The 19,422-nt window shown below is 46.6% G+C and overlaps 1 protein-coding gene across 2 annotated transcripts in view; it reads right to left on the bottom strand.

Annotated features, from left to right (window-relative positions):
* The window catches only part of ZFYVE16 (zinc finger FYVE-type containing 16), a 1,039,436-nt gene that overhangs the window by 959,558 nt on the left and 60,456 nt on the right, over positions 1–19,422 (bottom strand). For both annotated transcript variants that reach the window (XM_069627543.1, XM_069627544.1), the window contains exon 3: positions 3,890–6,126. In XM_069627543.1, coding sequence (XP_069483644.1) covers positions 3,890–6,126 — 2,237 coding nt within the window. The remainder of the gene's footprint in view (positions 1–3,889; positions 6,127–19,422) is intronic.

The following is a 19,422-nucleotide window of genomic DNA, read 5'->3' as shown; positions in this document are numbered from 1 at the left end:
ACATTGACAATGTCCTTCTCATTTGGGAAGGAGCAACAGAAGATTTTTACAGATTCATTAATCGTTTAAATGCAAATAGATTCGGAATTGAATTTACAGGTCTATGTAGCAAGACACGCATCCATTTTTTAGATCTTACTATCCATGCAGAAGGTCATAAATTGGAGACATGGACTTACAGAAAGGAAACAGACGTTAATTCCACGTTACATGGCAAAAGCTGCCATTTTAAGCCAACCATAGACAACATCCCAATTGGGGAATATACGAGAGCTAGACGCAACTGCCAGAAAGATGATAAATTTGAGGAAGGATGTAGCCTTTTGACGACTAGATTCAAACAACAAGGATATACTAAAACCAATATAGAGAGCCTATAACGTTACAAAGGGTAAGAAGCAATCAGACACCCTTTTGAATAGACTATACAATTATAACAATGGCGCCGGGCTCCCAAGTGTAAAGAGCCGACGCACATCAGAATATGACCCAGAAGCACGGTAAGTTGCTATTCTCAAGCTTGTTGCCATCAAAACTATTTTTCAATTATATCAGTAGGACATGGCTTTAGAAAGCACGGCAAAGAAGCTAAAGATAGATACGTTCAAGGGAGCGGCATCGAATCAGCCGCGGCCCAGGTGACTAATGCTAATATTGTTTGTTTGTTTGTTTATTTATTTGTATGGCGCACCTTACCCAGGGGCAACAGGGCGCAGGCAGAAGATAATTCGAAGCTTACAATGTTGCAGAAATATACACATTGAGGTAGTGATAGCGATAACCAGAATTACAGAATAAGAAAAGTACAAAACTTCATACATACAAAGTCAATATCTATGCAGGGGTAAATATACAAATATACAAATATGTACAAGGCTGTTAGAGGCGGGTACTCATGAGAAAAAATATTCAGGATTACAGGAATATGAGGTATGGAAATGTATACAAATCTTCATACATAAAAGGTCAATATCTATACAGGAGGAAAGTGTACAGATGTGTGCTGTAAGGGCTGTTAGAGGCGAGGGCGAGGTCGCGAGCAAGGTATCACTATCTATGCCTGGTATAGAAAAGTGCAGCTACATGCAAGGGTTATTGGAGTTAAGGTGACTGATGAGGTGTTTTCTAAAGTGTAAGTATGGTTGGTCAGCTCTTAGGTTGTGTGGCAGCGAATTCCAGAGCATGGCAGCTTTCACCGGGAAACTGTTCCCACCAATGGTGGAGAGTTTGAATCTGGGAATTATCAGGCGGTTGGAATTGATAGTTCTTGTTTGTCGGATGGAGGACTTTCTCTTTACCTTGTCCATCAGGTAGCTGGGGGCGGCATTGTTGAGGGCTTTATGGGTTAGGGAGGCCAACTTTAGTTTGATTTTGTTGTCTGTGGAGAGCCATTTCTGTTGGCGTCTGGTGGTAGAGATATGATCTCTCTTATGAATGCCGAGGGCAGCTCTCAAGGCATTATTTTGAAGGGTTTGAAGCCTGTGGATAATGGCTTTGTTAGCGCCACTATAGAGGGCATTACAATAATCGAGCCTAGATAGTATGAGTGCTCTTGCCAGGATCAAGCAACTGTCATTGGATATTGGAAGGGAATTTCACACGCATATGAATGCAATCTGAAACCATTATAAAGAGCGCACACGGCTCAATACAATAGACTATTTACATTGTGTACAATACTTTATTGGAATAAACAAAGCGACTCACTACTTAATCACTTAAGGAAAATTTTATTCGCATTAATGGTTAGTTTATTATTCGCAAGAAACAAGGGGATCTAACCCATGACATAAAATGTATCCCACAACTTCTTGAAATTGAAAAATCATGATAAGCACATTTTTTATGTTTTACCTGAAAACCGCAATTAGGTTTTTCTAATGACAATTTCCGTTTGGAGCGCTATCGCCAACTAACATTTCAATACACGACTTTCTCCTCTCTCTTTTCCCAACAATCCTCCCCTATACCAACCCCATTTTCTCTGTCCTTATGTTATTTGAACTGTCTATAACAAACATCATTATCTTTTGTAATTTCATGTCTTGTAACATATGGTCAATATGCTTTATGTCATGTTATGGACACACAACATGTGCTCATGAACTTTGAATGAACTAGGACTATGCCCTGTTTTGAAAAAGGCTAGAATCAGCCGAAACATGTGTCAGCTTAAGGGAACCACACAATAAAATGGAATCATGCTAACTAATTAAGTCTTTGTGCTAACCCTTTTTTGGCGCAGTCTTGAGAAGCCACTACACTACAATAAGGGAATATCAAGTTTGGAAGTGTGTGCAGAGCCCACATGAGAAAAGTCCTGGCAGGAGAGTACACCAGGAGGTTGCAAACGTGTGCATATAAGCAAGCCCTGGTAGGGAAGCACATCCAGACAAGGACAAGCTGAACAGTGCATAAGAAATATATCACCAAAAGAGGTCCTGAGAAAGACATATCGGGACTAGCAAATGGCTGTGCTGATCCAGAGAAGAAGAGTGAAAACCTGGCAGGGGAGAACACCAGGTATCCTAACAAGATAAAGGCAAAGAGCCAAGTTATTCTGTATACCAGTTGTGTTGTTGATCAAGAGAAACTGAAGGAACGGATGCCTTTGAATATACGACAGAGTGAAGAGAAATCTAGGGCAAGAGAACCACCCTCTGAACAAGGAACTCTATCCTTCTGGAACTTTTGAGTTGGGTTTATGCATTTTTTTGAACATTTATAAACCACTCAAGGCCAAAGACATCACCAGTTTCACCTTAGAGTTTATTTTGTTAACATGTGAGGGCCAGAATAGTACTTTGGACACAGGACTGTTTTCCTTTGGACATTCTGCCATTGACAGACCCTTAGGGTTGGTTTTAGTTGGGGATACACCTCTTCGAGCAGGGACAAAGCAGCATTAACTCACCCCCTTTTATTTTAATAAAAGTATTTGACCATGACTCTGTTCTCTCCGAGTCTCATTCCTGGTTCATCACAGTAAGGTATCCCATCCACTCAGGGACAAGAATGAGCATGTCATTTTTGGTACAAAATTGTATAACCAGATATAAAACTGCTACAGAGGTGCAGGTGTGGCATGCTTGTGAGCAATACAAAAGACTTTCCTTTAAGAGCTTCAGGATTGAAAAACTGAGATGGACTAGAAGCAGAGTACTCCGGTTTGTGTAAGGACTAAACCAGACAGCCAGCTTTCCAATACTAGTGGCCTGCCAACAATAGTTTGCCTTGTTCTCACATTTGCATGCTCCTATCACAGTGGCATGCAGCAGAAACAGATGTGGTCCCCCCGATGACAGGGATGTATTTACACATTTTCAGGAGGTTAAGGGCATAAAGCAAGCAACCCTGCTCATACACAAGCAGCAATCAGAGTTGGTGAAAAGCTGAAGTCTCAAGATTTTGCTTGGTGACAATGACATTTTAAAATGATTTGAGGGATGACACCTATAACAATGGGGTGAAGGCCTATACACACCTAGGATATACCTAGGTTATTTCACAAGTAATGTATTTACACAATTCTGACAGTTTATACTTTTTTTCATTGTGGGTGCGTCTTAAGTGTATTAATTGCTAGTACAGTCAAAATGTATGAGTAGTAAAAAAATATATATATATATTAAAATTGGGTACAAACAAAACAAAAGTCTCACTGCTGCCAAACAAAGTGTCTCTTCTGGTGTGCAATAAATTCAGTTGCATATTGACTCTTGGAACACTGTGATGTTCTGCCTTGTATTGCATCAGCGCCCTATGTGTCCTATTAATAACACCGTCAGCAACTGGGAATAGCACACAACAACCGGTGTCTTAGGTAACCAGCATAGCGCTCCAGTTTGACCTCAAGAGACCACAGATGTCAAAGTTTGCTTTTACTTACTTTGCCACATGCTCGACAATGATGTCTTCGCTTTGTGAAGGTGAACTTGACTTGGCACTTCATGCAGTTTGGCGCTTCAGAATCAGGAACCCAGGAAGGTTGTTTCTGTCCCAAGGAAGACACGTCAACGCCCCCAAGAGTGTGCTCGGTGCTTACACATTCCTTGGCCTCCACTCTTGTTTCAATACCAGAGCGATTTAAGTTTGCACTGTCTGAGCTGATTTCTGTGCCGGCGGATACTGTCAGAGACACTCCTCTGTGACTCTCAGTCACAGGTGCCACTGGGGAAGAGGGAGAGGACTTGCTAGCTTGTCCATCACTGATCATTTGGGGACAAAGAGCATTTAGGTGCTTCGGTCTGGCACCTCCGTGTACCTTCAGATTGTTCTCACCAGAGATTTGTAGTTCAGTGTTCCGAAGAGTAGGCTTTAAGGCATCATGAATTATGTGGGCAGTCCCCTCTTCAGTGCTGCTCGGATCTACCAATTTCAGCCTGTCCAATTCACATTTCATGTCATTTGTGTCCAAGGCACCATCACTACTACAAACCGCTTCACCCATTACTACTTCATTTGCCCCTTCAACATCTTGTTCCATAGTTGTAGATCCGTCTATGAACAAAAGCTGGGAGAGGCTTGCATCAAGCTCTGTAAATGCCCCATCGAAAGAATTGGCTCTATAAACTGGAGTAGTTTGTTCATTGAGAAAAGCATCAAGCTCTGCATCGCTGATCAGCACATCACATGCCAGCATATCATCCTGTCCAGATTGTAAATTAAGGTGGAAAGAATCAGTACTTGTTGATGCAACTTCTTTGTATTCAGCTTCGTTGAACTGACAGACAGCATTATTGACTGACTTTTCTTCCATTTCCGGGTTAGCTGAAAAATGAACAACTTCAAAGTGAGGCAAAGCACCCATGTCTATGCTTTTAGAAATACTATTTTGATTGGTCTGAATATCTTCTTCCTTGTGCTTAAGGGTTTTGTTGATTTCTTTTTTTTCTTCCAACTCTTCCTCTCTACTACCCGGCTTAGTGGTGCAACAGGATACAAAATCAGAGGCAACAGTGTTAACCATTTCTGCATGCAGAGATTCAGCATCGTGGACTAAACACCTTTCTCCTTCATTAGGTACGATAGGGGATACTTCTTCTGTGGCCACAAAAGAACCGCATAACGAAACCGCTATCGGAAGACAAGATAATGAACTGTGTACTTCCTCTGGCGAGGACACTGGCTCAGAAAAATCTTTTGCTTGCAATGCAGGATTATGCCTTAACACAGAAACACACAATTGTTCTTCCAGTAACTGGTCTTTAACTTTACCTGGACCACCCTCCTCCTGAGACAAAAAGCAGTCAGATTCTTCAACTCTGATTTTGAATGCATCAGAAAGCATTTGCTTCTCCAGTGCCACAGCTTCTAAACCAACATTCTCATTAGAAAGACATTGAGAATCTGTGCTTTCTGTGCATTTTCCTTCTTCTGGCTGGATAGATGCTTCTACGGTTTCACAAAGCAACATCGCTCCAATGTCAATGCTTGATGTTGAGGTGCTCAGATTTCCTGGTATTAGAAGGATATTTTTTTTAGGTTGCTCTTCCTTCAAAATCACATCACTGCCACCCAAGCACGGCTCACACGGCATAGAAATGGTTTGGCAATCAGTCTTTAAATCCGGTAAACCCATCTCTTCAACTCCAACATGCGGTACGCCTTGCGACATAATCCCACCCACCTTTGGCTCCCAGGAGTTGGAATGTCCATCATTAGTAGGTGATGCAACACAAACCTCTGAAGTTTGAAAGGGCAGGTCTGAATTAGGCAAAGAGTCTTTACTGAGGAGCAAGTCATTAGGTTGCAGCTCTTGAGCAAAGTCGGGACCTGTTGTTGAATGAATCAAACGCCCTGTGTCACTGATGAGATCACAAACTAGTACACCGCCTCGCCCTAGATTTGATGGTTGGATTTCATCAGACATGCCACCGTCTAGAGAAGATAAAAGATCTAACCCAGTAACGTTTTTCTCATTTTGTGAAGTCTTCAACTTCTCAGACCTTGCTTTACTGGAGTCTTTTCGCCCTGATTCAAATGGGGCATCCAGTGTAGTATTAGAAGTGATGCCATGTTGCAATTTCGGTGCATGGATTTCAGGTTGACAGAGCAGCTCAGAAGAAAAGGAAAGGCAGTTTGCATTGGTTGAGGTCACAACTGCTCTACAGCTCTCCAATTCATCTATAAACAAAGAACAGAAACAAGCAGTTAATTTACAAATTGTACGGTGTAAATCAGTCATCATTTAAAATAACATTCTCAATGCTATTATTCCTAAATGTTCTACTGGAGGGTGACAAAATGACAACTACTCATCCCAGTACCATGGGCGTCATTTAGGGGTCCCAACTGCGACCCCTGATGTCTCCCTTGCTACCACTAAAACAAATCAAGTGAGAACATAACAAAAGTAACTATATACATAAGCACTTTGTTAATAAGCTAAATAGAATTCATACTAACATCCCAGCAAGATGTAAAATTATTTTTGTAATTTTTTTTTTAAATTGAGGGTCATGGGCTGGGGCCAGCAGCATGTGGCTCTTTGTTTCTGGAGTGGCTGGTTTTCTGAAGGCTATAGCCAGTAAAATAGCTGAGAGAGAGAGAAAGAGAGAAAGAGAGAAAGAGAGAAAGAGAGAAAGAGAGAAAGAGAGAAAGAGAGAAAGAGAGAAAGAGAGAAAGAGAGAAAGAGAGAAAGAGAGAAAGAGAGAAAGAGAGAGAGAGAGAGAGAGAGAGAGAGAGAGAGAGAGATTCGACACCCAGCAAGGTTAGCTCAGCCTTTCATCCTGCTGAGGTTGATAAATGAGTACCAACACAGGTTGGGTGATATTGTATATACTTTTGTTTGATATGAAGCACTTAAGCTAAGTGCATACATGCTATATAATAACACATCATTATCATTTGGCCTTGGACGCCTGCTTGCATTCACAGTGATTCGCTAATATGGGCCTATAGGCACTGATATTAGCGATACATATGGTGATCCATTCTTGTATGAAATGTATATCCTTTTACAGTGATAAATCGTAACCATATTTTTCGTAATGTACTCCGAAACAATGCTTTCTGATGTAATTTCCTGTTTTGTCGTGGGGTGAAAGGTCATGTTCCATCGCTTCCCTTGATGTCACTTCGGGGTGTGGTCAAATTACACCACGTCCTGTGATGTCATCAGAGGTCAAGGGTCGTGTGATGTCACTTCCGCTACCCCTGGCATTTTGCTGAAATGACGTCCCTGCCATGTACCCCTGCAGAGCAGTAGTTTGTTTCCAAACCCTTTTAGCCTCCCGCTTAAACTGAACTAGCAATGATCTCAATCATAAAAGGTAAAACGTGCACAATATGACAGGTACGCCTTTGCCTCTTTAAACTAGCATGGGCCAAGAGCAAGCTATACTCTTCAAGAAGGGTGAAAGTCAGCAATAAAGCATCAGAAACAACGGTAATGTGATAGGCCACTTTCTTTTATTGTGCTATCAAGGTTCCATTAAAAAAAAAATACAAATGCAAACCTAATTAAAACATGAGCACCCCACCCCTGTAAGGAAATCCACAGGATATGCAGACTTTCGTATGAAAAGAGGTACGAGAGAGGGATATATATGCAATTGTCTTTGCAGCAAAGTTCCAGTTCAAATATGCGTTTCTTAAAATGGTATGGATTGGGTTATTAATCACCACAAGCGTCCTTTAAACTAGACCAGGGGAATAGAACCACTACCTTGAAATCTTCTTGGCGTTTGACAGAGTAGAGCCAAACCCCTCCATGGTTTTCCGGTGGTCGAGTCTGCATCGAGAAGGTTAAACGGGATGCAAGCATGATGCTCTTCAACAAGGCGCAATCAGTTTGGGACGCGAAGGAAACTTGAAAACAAGGAATCTGTAGAATCCCTGTGGTTCCATGGCTCCAAGCGTTGATAAAGCTGTACCAGTGAGCCGGTTTGGTTGGGCCCAACAATGTGGTGCAGGACGACAGCGATGATCGGACTAGAGAATAGGCAGGCGAGGTCAAGTCAATGGCTTGATGGGGTTTGAAAAGCAGAGAATGTCAAAGGTAGCTCCGTTGGGTCTTGTAGCGACTAAAATGACTCGAGAATGGTCAAATCGATGCAAAAGCAGTTTGAAGTGGAAAACAGAGCTGCTCGTTTTGCTTCTGGCTTGCTGTGAGACCCTTTGCCGGGTATCGGAGGACACGCAATTCCTTCTGCCCTTCCCAGCCAGAAAGGTTGCCAGAGAACACTTGAATGTGTGCCACTTCAAATTATTGAAGATTCCTGGGTGCCAGTGTTTCAGCAGCAAGGGACTTTCCAACAGTAGTTTCACTACAAATGTTCCCTGAAATGGCAGACGGGAGGTCTTGCTTCTTCATAGGAAGTCCTTCCTTGGCAGGGAACTGGACAGACTGACACCACACTAAGGTTCCAGTGACAGGGACATCCTTCCTCGTGGGTCCAAAGAGGAGTCAACTAAGGGGTGGGGAGGGGAGAGGTTTATCTCATAATATTTTTTCTGCATCAGGTTTGTCCACTTCATGCCATCTACAATGTCGGCTGTTGTAACAAGAATGTTCTCCTACTCATAGAAGCTCCCAGAGTGACTGGTCTGCAAAGAGTTGGGAGGAGGGCACAGGAAAGAGGGGTGCCTAAACATTTCCAAAATGGTGGGCCACTCTGTCTGCCTGATCAAATAGACTACAGTAATTATCCCCCTGGTGTGACTTTCCCATTGGGCTGTGACACAAATCAACAGTATATGTCCCCTCTCCCCATGGGGGAGCCACCCACTGTGAGGCTTGGGAAGTGAGCCTGGCCCACAAAATCCTCCCTATGTCTGGGCAAGTAGGACCGCACTGGGAGTGACTCCGCTTAGGGGACAAGAACTCCTGTTCCTTTGAGAAACTCCCTGGACCAGCCACACTATCAGCGTATGTGGGACTGCCTACTGGGAAGAAGAATGCAACATCCTTATATGTGGCTGTAGGCAATGCTGAAGCAAAACCATCACGGAACGTAAAAGAAGATGCATCTTTAAGAGTCTTGCACTTAACAGAGATGCGGAGAGGAGGAGAGAGTGTACTGGATGCAGAGGAAGCCCTTGGCTTGATCGCACCAAGAAGTGGCAGAGTAGAGATTTGCCACGGACCTGGCAAATTTCAAATAAGAGAGGATCACCAAATAGACACGCCGGGAGACCAGCGAGTAAGGCATTGGGGAAACCACTGCCCAAGTGAGACGAAGTGTCTAGGACCTAGTGATGGCGTGACTCTGAGTGATTCGTGGTGGGCAAAGCGCTGCACACCTACACCGAGACCATCCAAAAATGGCAGCTGACGAGGGAAAGCCGAGATCGGAATGCTGACAACAGCCGAGCAGGAGGAAACAGAGGACCAAGAAGAATACCAGAGTGAGTGCCAAGCCCTGCAAGGTTCCTATACTAAGTACCAGGGAACACAGGAAAAGTGGGAGGCCGCCAGGGAAGGAACACATGAAGAGAACAACTCGTCCCAGTCATAAAGGCGAGTCAAAAGGAACAATTGTTGAATTAACACTGCAAAAGGTGTCTAGAGTCACTAACCCATACCACAACAGGGGGCCGAACACAAGGTAATTGGGAACTGCCCTCTGCTCTTAGAATATATTGTGGTGAATCTGGCGATGTCATCACTCCCTCTCTGGGGAAACACTCCTCCCATATGGCCAGGGAAGGGCAGCAGCTACCTGATCCTGACCCTGGGTGTGGCTGCCTGAAGGAGGACCAAATGGAGGGAGACAACCCTCATGGGAGGGAAGACGACTCACTGGCAAGAACTTGGTATCCCCCTTCCCACTAATGGTATAACACAACCCCCTGGAATTCCCAAACCTGCATGGCTTATTGCAATATAGATCCAGTCCATCCACTTTGCACTGACAGTAAAGCGCTTTCGTATACTTTTTGTAAAAGAGCTGGGACGAGGAAGAGCATGAGAGCAATACAGAGTGCTGAAGCTGCAGAACTAGAGATGCACCCTAGTGGTTGGATTGATCAGATAGGTGCTGGAACATTTAAAACCCTGGCACTGCGAGGAAGATGGAGAACCACTTTACCAGACGCGGAAGAAGCCAGCTATAGAGGGGAGCCATCACGAGAAGCTCAAAGGTCGAAGGTACTCCGCACGGAGAGGAGGCCATGGCAGAGCAGGTTCCAGAGAGCAGATGGGATGCCAACAGAACGAGAAGTTGCCCGCTGGAGAAACCGAGGAACGCAGAGAACGCTGTTACCTGAGGAAGTCCTGGCAGGAGAGTAAATAAGGCAACCTGTTGCGAGTCTGGGATGCCCACCCAATCAGAAAAGCGAACACCCTGGCAGGTGAGTATACCAGGCAACGTAATTGAGAGTGTGGGACCTGCACCCAATTGTGAATAAACTGGGGGAGTCAAGAAGAGGAAAGACAACCTCTCAGGTGGTCACTGTATGCTAAGGTCTCCACGTAGCACTAAAACGTGAATGGCCGCTCTTTCTGCATCCCGATATGTAATGGATCCACCTGTAAACGTACGATGTTTTGAACATTTATTTGTGCTAATATATCTATTATAGTCTTGTTTGTCCTCTTTTGGCATGTGATAGTGGTTTATAGCATAGAGGTATAAATAAAAATGTGGTCTTTTTCTATCCACAGTCATAGATGGCAGCCCATCACCGTATTCTAAGGGAAGGTGTGGATTCACTAAGGGAGAGTTTGTCTTTTCTCAGTCTCCTTACTCACAATAACATTTGTGTCTTGTATGTCTGTAGGACACTGTATGTTGTGTGGTTATTTTGCCCAGTTTGTGTGAGAATAGAGTCAATAACCTGTATCCCTGTGGGGGGAATAAGGTGCATATAGTGTGTAATTAGTCCTAATCCCAAAGAAGAGACACAGGGACCAAAAGTTGTTTACCTGACAATTTAGACCCCACCAACAAGGATAAATATAGGCCAATAACCAACATGCCTTTTATACTGAAGATATTGGACAAACTGGCCTACAAACAACTCCAGGTTCATGTTGAAGAACACAAGATCCTCGGCACTCGACAGTCAGGATATAGGGCTCGGCATGCTACTGAAATAGGCATGCTCGACCTTAAGTCCACACTGGCGAGCATTGCTGACAAGAATTAAGCCGCACTACTGATGCTTCTTTGATCTGGTAGATCACAGCTTACTAGTGACAAGGCTCGGAGAGGTCGCAAATTGATCCTCGATGGCATCTAACTGGATCGCCTCCTTTCTTGGCCCTCGCATGGTTAGGGTTTGTGTAGGGAGTCACCACTCCACTCCTATCTCTCAAACCTGTGGTGTCCCACAAAGCTCCTGCCTGTCGCCACTGCTTTTTAATTTGTACATTTGCCCTCTCCTGGACCTCTTAAACAAACTTGTCTGCAGTATACCAACTAAATAGTTGACACACAGGTGGTCATACAGCTTAGTGGTCAGTACAGAAATGGTGTTGAGGCCATCAATAACATCTACAAAGCCATCCAGGATTGGATGACTTGTAACTCTCTAGCCTTAAACAACAATAAAACTGAACTAATGATCGTATCCTCCAAGAACACCCGGAGCAAACTACATACCGATTACTCCAACTTCCTTAATGCAGGCAACATCATCACAGTCCAGAGGAAGGTAGAAACTCTGGGAGCTGTCTCAGACGACGAATTATCCATGAAGCCGCATGTCTCTTACATCAGGTCTAGCTGCGGACTGATCAATAAGCGAATCAATTACATCTGTCCATTTCTAACAGCCGAAAACTGTGCTCTTCTATCCACGGCGTTGATAAACTCCAGACTGGACTATTACAATAGCCTATTGTCTGGTACTACTGCCACAAATATCCAATCCTTACAAGTGGCCCAGAACAATGCGGTGCGGACCATCTTCACTCAATCTCGTCACTCCCATATCTCCATCTTCAGAAAGAAGCTTCGAAGCTTCATTGGCTACCAGTCAAACATCGCATTACACAAAAAATGCTTACTACGACACATAAATGGCTCTCTTTCAGCAGTCCCATCTACTTGTCTGAACGCATTAACATCAAGAGCAATGTAAGAAATCTTCGTTCATCCTCTGCCACAGTCCTTGCTTCCCCCAGATTTAAGACCGCAAAATTTGGAGCCACCACGCTTGACGTTCAGGGCCCTCTACTTTGGAATGCTCTGCCGGCAGGGCTACGACAAATCAAAAACTACCTCCTATTTAAGAAAGCCATAAAAACCTACCTTTTTAACATGGAGTAATCCTTATGACCCTCTTCTGATCCTGCTTGCTCTCTCTTGTTGTCCTGTCTAGGTCTGTGTTTTTTGTGCACCCTGAGGCCTACGGGCATGCGGCGCGTTATAAGAATTAAAATAAATAAAATAAATAACGTGAAGAGTTCATAGAACGAATACCAAATGGACCCAAAAGGCTAATGGAGAGAGACTGGAGACAAATACCCTGGGAGGAAGGGATATAGTCTCAAATGCCAAGAGAGGAAGACTGGAGAAAACACGGTCCAAAACCGCGTTTTAAGAAATATGGTATCATAGTACCAAGAGAGTAGAGAATAGAAGAGAAGCACTAAAGATAGATCCCAGGAAAGAGACATTATACAAGGGGATCAAGTCCCACGTAATCTAATCGCGGGTGAATTGAGAGACTAAAAAACAAAAAGGCAAGAGTGTGCAAACGTATGTAAAGACTCATTGGCCGCAACATATCCTTAAAGAGAGCAAAACAACCCAAGAGTGTTGTCCAAGAATTAAAAGAACTAATGGAAGATATATTCAGGTTTTATTGAAGAAAATTATAAAGAGGAAACCGGTGAAACAGCCATTTCCTCCAAAGACTATTAAAGAAATCACCAGCCCAAGAGAATAAGTATCTTCTCTTGGATGAGTCCAAGTTGTTTATCTTGGTGGTAGGGTCAGGTAGAGTTACTTTTGCACAGAGGACATTTTTATTTTAGGGCTTCACAACGACTGACGAGCACCCTTGGTTCTTTTAGATGGCATGGTGAACCCTTTAGTGATAGGGAAAGTTAGACCTCATCTATATAATTTTATAAAAAACGCTAAAATGCCCCAAAAAAATGCAGGACTCCTCCTTCCAACCCACTACTAAAGCACTAACTCCCAACCAACCACACCGGGCATGTACGGTTCCTCTGGGGCCGTGTCAAAATTTCCCAGGCAGTAAACAGAGTGACCCCCTCAGAACTGGGTTCTGCATAATTTTCTGGGTGGACCTCAGCCCCAGACTGAGATACACAGAAGCTCAGACAACTGTAGGTCATCACAGGAAACCAGTTGATAATATAACAGAAACCTTTGGCAATCTATTACTGCATTTCCTCAAAGGCTACTAAATCAACCCAGATTCAGCTTTACATTTAAACAAACAAACAAACTACCACCAGGTCTTGAGGGATACACAAGTATAGGATACATTATTCACCTAATCGTATTTCGGGTGCTTGTATCTGCTTAGATTTACACTCTCTGCATAGTCTGACATCTCGTGGAAGGTGTCCAGACATTTGGTCGACCTAAAACTGGTCGAATGACATTTGGTCGAAAACCAAATGGTCAAATGTTTTTTTTTAATTATATATTTATTTTTCGGGTTTTCGTTTTTTACAAAAATGGGTTTTTAGAAAAAAAAGGGGGTGGGGGGGACCCCCCCCAAAAAAAAAAAAAAAAAGTGAAAATAAAAAAAAAAAAAATTCGACCATTTGGTTTTCGACCAAATTGGTTCGAACATTTGTCTGGTCGACCAATTTTTTTCGACCAAATGTCTGGTAACCCTCGTGGAAGTCACAGAGAAATACAAGATTTGTTTTTCGAAACTTGAAAACTGACGTCGACAGGGCATGATTAGTAATATTATCGCTAGAGTGACGTGTACTCTACCCATGGTCCTTCACTCATCGAGGTCCCTCAGATTATTCGGACAAGAGGTTGCATAAAGTGTAGCGCGAGTACAGATTTTGTAAATCAGAAACAGAAATCATCTATGCGCCTTGTACTCCAGTAGGGAAGCGAGGGTGGGTGCATGTGAATCTCAGCAGATACAAGCACCAGAAATATGATTACAGTGAGTAATGTATCCCTTCTGGAGCTTGTGCATCTGCTTAGATCACATGCGCTACATAGATTAGCAAGCAGCATCTGGAGAAGGAGGTGGGAAGTTATAAGGTACAGCGGCAAAGTGATGTTTTAGAACCGCTTGCCCCACCTGTGAATCTGCTTAAGAATGCAAGTCAATACAGTAATGCTGTGTGAACGTATGGATGGAACTCCATGTAGCAGCTTTGCAAATGGCGTCTAGCGGGACGTTTGCAATGAAAGCTAAGGTAGCCCCTGTACCTCTGGTAGAGTGTGCTCTTGGGGTAAAAGGTAGAACCTTTTTGGATAGGGAATAGCAGAGATGTATGCATTTGACGATCCATCTGGAGATGGCGCCCATTGATATGCGATCGCCTTCGCTACCAGGCGCTATGAAAATAAAGAGTTGGTCTGTTTTCATTAGGGGTTTTGTTCACATAATACAAGACCGCCCTCCGTACATCAAGTGTATGGAGGATTCTTTCTGCTGAGTTAGATGGATTCTGAAAGAAGGTGGGAAGTTCTATGGACTGGTTTACATGGAACTTTGAAATGAATTTAGGTGAACACCTAGGATGTGTTCGAAGGACAACCTTGTCCTTGTGTATGATGAAAAAGGGGTCTTGTACAGACAAAGCCTGTAGCTCAATGACTCGTCTTATGGAGGTGATAGCTACCAGTTTTTAAAGGTAAAATGCTTTAGGCTAGCCTTGTGCATAGGCTCGAAGGGTGGCCCCATGAGCTTGGAGAGCACAACATTAAGATCCAAACCCAGGGGAGGGTTGGAAATTGGGGGGCGCGGGGGTATAGCCTCTTTACCCCTTCCATGAAAGCCTTGATGACAGGGACTTTCCACCAGGACATCTTGTTCTGTGAAGTGGTGTAAGCTGCCAAATGTACCTTTAATGAATTAAATACTAGGCCAGAGTCTAGTAAGGCAAGCATGTAGTGTAGAATGTTAGCTGGAGAACATTCTAATGGGTTTCGTGACTGATGTGCACCACATCACAAATCTTTTCGACTTATTAAAATAAACAGTGCCTGGGGAGGCCACCAGGGGGTGCAGGCAAGATGGCTGCCTGACTGCATCTCTCCGTCCCCTGCCCTGAATCCCATGTGGAGACAATGTGATTAACGATCCCCCACGTCCTTTAAAAAGGGGTGAATCGTGTGTTGGAGCTTGCAGAATACTGGGAGGGCTGAAAGAGGGACTCCCCTGTGGCCCCGAAATCCCGAGATCAGCTAGGTGCAAGGCCTGCTTGGTGTGTCTCAACACCACAGCCGCCCGAGTGGGCTGAAAGGAGGAACTTGCTGCCGTTGTTGGTTCCCGGGGCCCGCCTGCTGTCGGTCGGCGTCCGGGCTCCCTGCAGGGTGGCTGAGATAAGAACCCTGGTGTGGCAGTAAAGGCCGCAATCTGGATGCTACGTGTGGGCACTGCAGCTGTCTGGGAGGTGCTCAGAGGGGAGCCCCGCTGCGGCCCCGAAGTCCTGGAACTTGCCTGGTGCATTTCAGCACCTGCCTCCCACACCCTGCATTGGAATTGGAGAAGATGTGACCCCCCACTACTTGGCGGACAACGGGGAGTGCCTGCCCCAGTGGAGACTCAGACCGACGGCGTGTCGGTGGAAGGAGCTCCCCTCCATTCACCAACGCCAGGCCCCAACGTTCAGGACGACATGTGGAGATTCCCCCCTGCTCTGGGGGGCAGCCACGGTGGTCTGCGGGATGGACGTGCTGCCGAACAGGGCACATCAGTTTAGGAGGCGGGAGATCCCCTCGACACGAACAGGGAAGAAGGAGGTGGAGCCGGGCCGGCTGAGGCGCACCGAGGGTTGGGCCGCCATGGAGGGCCGTCGAGGATGACAGGGACCTCTCATCTGAGGTTCCCCTGATGCGAGGACACCTTTGCGGATGCCTACAACTGAGGGGATGAATGGCTCCTGGGGCCACAAGCACAGGGAGTGCTGAAGGAGGCTGGCTCAGTGCACATAAAGGGAAGGCCACGGGGAACAGCCATAACTGAAGGCCCAAGACAGGGACAGGAGACACGGGCCACAGGCAAAAGGTTATTGGGCAGGTGCAGGCTGCCCTGCAGAGGAAGAGGACAGCGGGCCCACAGGCTCACTGCTTGAGTGCGCCACCTACATCTGGGGGCGAGCATAAGGAAGGACCCAGAGGAGACCCTCAAGGGGCATAAGGAGGGGGCCTACGGTGACACATGCCCTACCCCCTAGGAGCCCCTCACCCAGCGAGCTACCGGATAGACACAGTGAATATCCCATGGGGGTAGGGAGCCGGCTGGGTTAGACGCGGTTACTGTGGGGTCAGGTTTTCTGGTGCCACGAGAGGCCTAGTAAGGATGCAGCATCTCCTGCCCACCTCACCTACGTTGCACCACCCAGGGGAGCAGGAGCCAGCATTGTAGGTAACTTTTCACGACTGGTGGTGCCATATTGGTGTCCCTAGAAGGGCAAGGGAGGAAGGAGTGTGCTTGCCCTAGGAGTAGGAAAGGGACCTTTGCAAAATGACAGTACCACGCTGAGACCACCATAATGGAAGCAGGGAGCTCATCTTCCACGCCTGGGGCATTGGAATCCATAAAGTCGGAAATACAAACTATCCTGGAAGAGATTAGGGGGATGAGGATGGACATGGGAGCTAAATTGGCTGACCTAACTATGAAGGTGTCCAAGCTGGAAGTCAGAATGGAAGGTGATGAAGCCAACCAGGCGTCCACGGGGCTCCTGGAAAAGCAGATGGAGGCTCGCTTCATGGAGATGGAACGACGCAAGGAGGAGCTACACCTCAAGGTGGATGACATCGAAAACCAGGAGAGGAGGAACAATCTCAGGTTCTTTGGCTGCTGGAGGCCAAGGGTGAGACCCCAGAGGGCTTGGAGCAAAAGGTGCAGGACATAATAAGGATGATCCTGGGTGCGGAATAAGGTGAAAGGGTCACAATAGACAGAGTGCGCCAGGTGGGTAGAGGAGCGAGGCGCCCAAGGTCGGTACTGGCACGCATGCAGTACTATGGAGACATGATGCGGGTCCTCGAGAGGGCACAGCGCCTCCGGTGAATCAAATATGGCGACTCAAAAGTGGCTGTTTTCCAGGACCTATTCGGCCCACACCTTGTTGAGGCGTAAGAAGTGTGGGGCCCTTACCAAGTGGCTGCAGGAGAAAGGGGTCAGATATCGGTGGGGCCACCCAGTCTCACTGGCGTTTGAGTGGGAGGGGGAGAGGCATCACCCGGTGGCAGAGAAGGATATTCAGAGGATCACTGAGGATTTGGTAGGCAGCCAGGGAGGCCCCTCATCACAAAAGGATGGACACGCCCTGGACTCCACCTGGGGTCCCAGAGCCCCAGACTCGATGCGAGGAACGAACCAGGGGAAAGGAAGTCGCAAGTTCCACAAGCTGAATACTCCCCCTCCACAGAGTGGGAACTATTGAAGAGGTCAGGTATTGGATCCTAATGCTCAATAACACTCGCTTTGGGGATCCACTGAACGCTGAAAGGCTTTGGAAGATCTGATCTGAAAAATGTGAACTCTAACGTCAAGTTGCTCACTGCTAATGGAAGGGTGATCGGCTGTTTGGGTTATATTTGTTCATACCTGGTTGAGTTTTGGTTTGATGCTTCACAGAGTCCCCCGTGGGTAGAAGGCACAGAAGAGGAGGGGGGTGGAGGAGAAGAGGAGAGGAGTGGCACGGGGCACAGCTGGGCTTGTGGAGGGCTTGGGTGTATGCCCGCTGAAAGGCTTAGGGGGCTAGGAGTGGGGGCACTGTGGATTATGATACTCACGGCAGGAGCAGGGCCACTGTTGGTCCGTTAATCCTCCCCAGCATGTCAGGGGGATGGGAGGGGGAGGGTTGGCGGCGGTGAAAGAGGGGGCGAGTTTGCCAAGGATTCCATATCAGGGGGAAGCCATGGGCCTCGTTGGACACACGGGGAGTAATGGGTGAAGAGGGGTAATGGCTGAGGTAGTGGTGGGTACGCTGAACGTAAAGTGTCTAAACTCTCAAAATAAACGATCCGAAAAAGTTGGCCACCAGGGGACGCACGGATGAGCACTAACTCCGTGTGAGATCTGTGCCTGCAGGTCCGTGACGAGACTTGAGCCCCCGTCTTGTGACCCCCTCTGGATTAAAAACCAAGGAGAAGCTATATGACGATCCGCCTGCCCCCCTGCGAGAAACCCTGAGTAAAATCGGACTCGAAAAGGCAGTGATACACGACGCCGAAGAGGGCCTAATACGGGCCCGCTCGAAAGTGAAACCAAGTCCCGAGAAGCCCGCGAAGTGTCCTGGAGTGAAGCGTCTGAGAAGCTTATGCCCGTTCGAGCAGCGGGTGCGATGCCTTATCCGACCGGAGGCTGAATGGAACCATCACCAGAATCGAGTGACGTGCACCCACGCTACGGCTCCATGTTGGCCTCCCGCATGTGCGCTCTGGAGTAGATGAGGACACCCGCACGAAACACGCGGTAAGCGAGTCCTCCCCACATTGCCCATGGAGCAGCAGAACCCGAGAGGCCACATCATACCGAGGCCGTGCGCACTGCAGAAGGGTGCCCCTGGCCCCCCTGCGAGGGCAAGGACACACCGGAGCACACCCCCCCGATGGAGGACCGCTGGTCACGCGGGCAAGCGCACCAACACGAGGCCTGCCGCACGTGACATTGGTCAGGCCGAGGGAGAGGGATGAGGGTCCGGAACGCTCATGGAATGCCCATAATGGTCCAAAGGGACAGATAACATCTGCCCCACAACGCACACCCAAACTCCAGGACTCCACATAACTGCTCCATGGCGCTCCCACCTCAAAACATGAGGACAGGCCTGCAGCTCACTAGCCTGCACAATTGAGCAAAGCCCCTCGGAGGCTCTAACAGATAGTCCCCACAGGGACCAACACCACCAGCAGGAGCAGTCGCACGTCCAATGGCCAAAACGTGCACCCAGTAGCAGGTCCAGGCGAATGACCTGATAAAAAGAGGAAAGGGCCATCTATCATACGCCCCACACGCCCTGAAACAAGACCCCACTAGGAAGCACACAACGATTCCGGAACACAGTGAACCATCTTACTGCAGCACACCACAGTGGGAAAGAGACACTCACCTTAAACAAAGCAGCTATCAAAAGAAACACACAAGGCTGCCCAGAATATAAACCTGCTCCCAATCCTCGCAGGACAGAGGCATCCTAACGAATGTGCATTCAGAAGGCTGCACAACTAGCCCCTTAATACAGGGGCCCCAAACAGTGCCCAACGTGGTCCACCGAGACCCATGCACCCCACACCTGCCTCCTAGTAACATTGTGACCCTGAACACCGCCCAATACCTGGAATC

This window comes from Ambystoma mexicanum, chromosome 6p, assembly GCF_040938575.1.
Source record: "Ambystoma mexicanum isolate Mex_15411 chromosome 6p, UKY_AmexF1_1, whole genome shotgun sequence".
Lineage (NCBI taxonomy): Eukaryota > Metazoa > Chordata > Amphibia > Caudata > Ambystomatidae > Ambystoma > Ambystoma mexicanum.
Note: the sequence above shows the minus strand (reverse complement) of the source record. Positions and strands in the feature narration are given on the sequence as shown.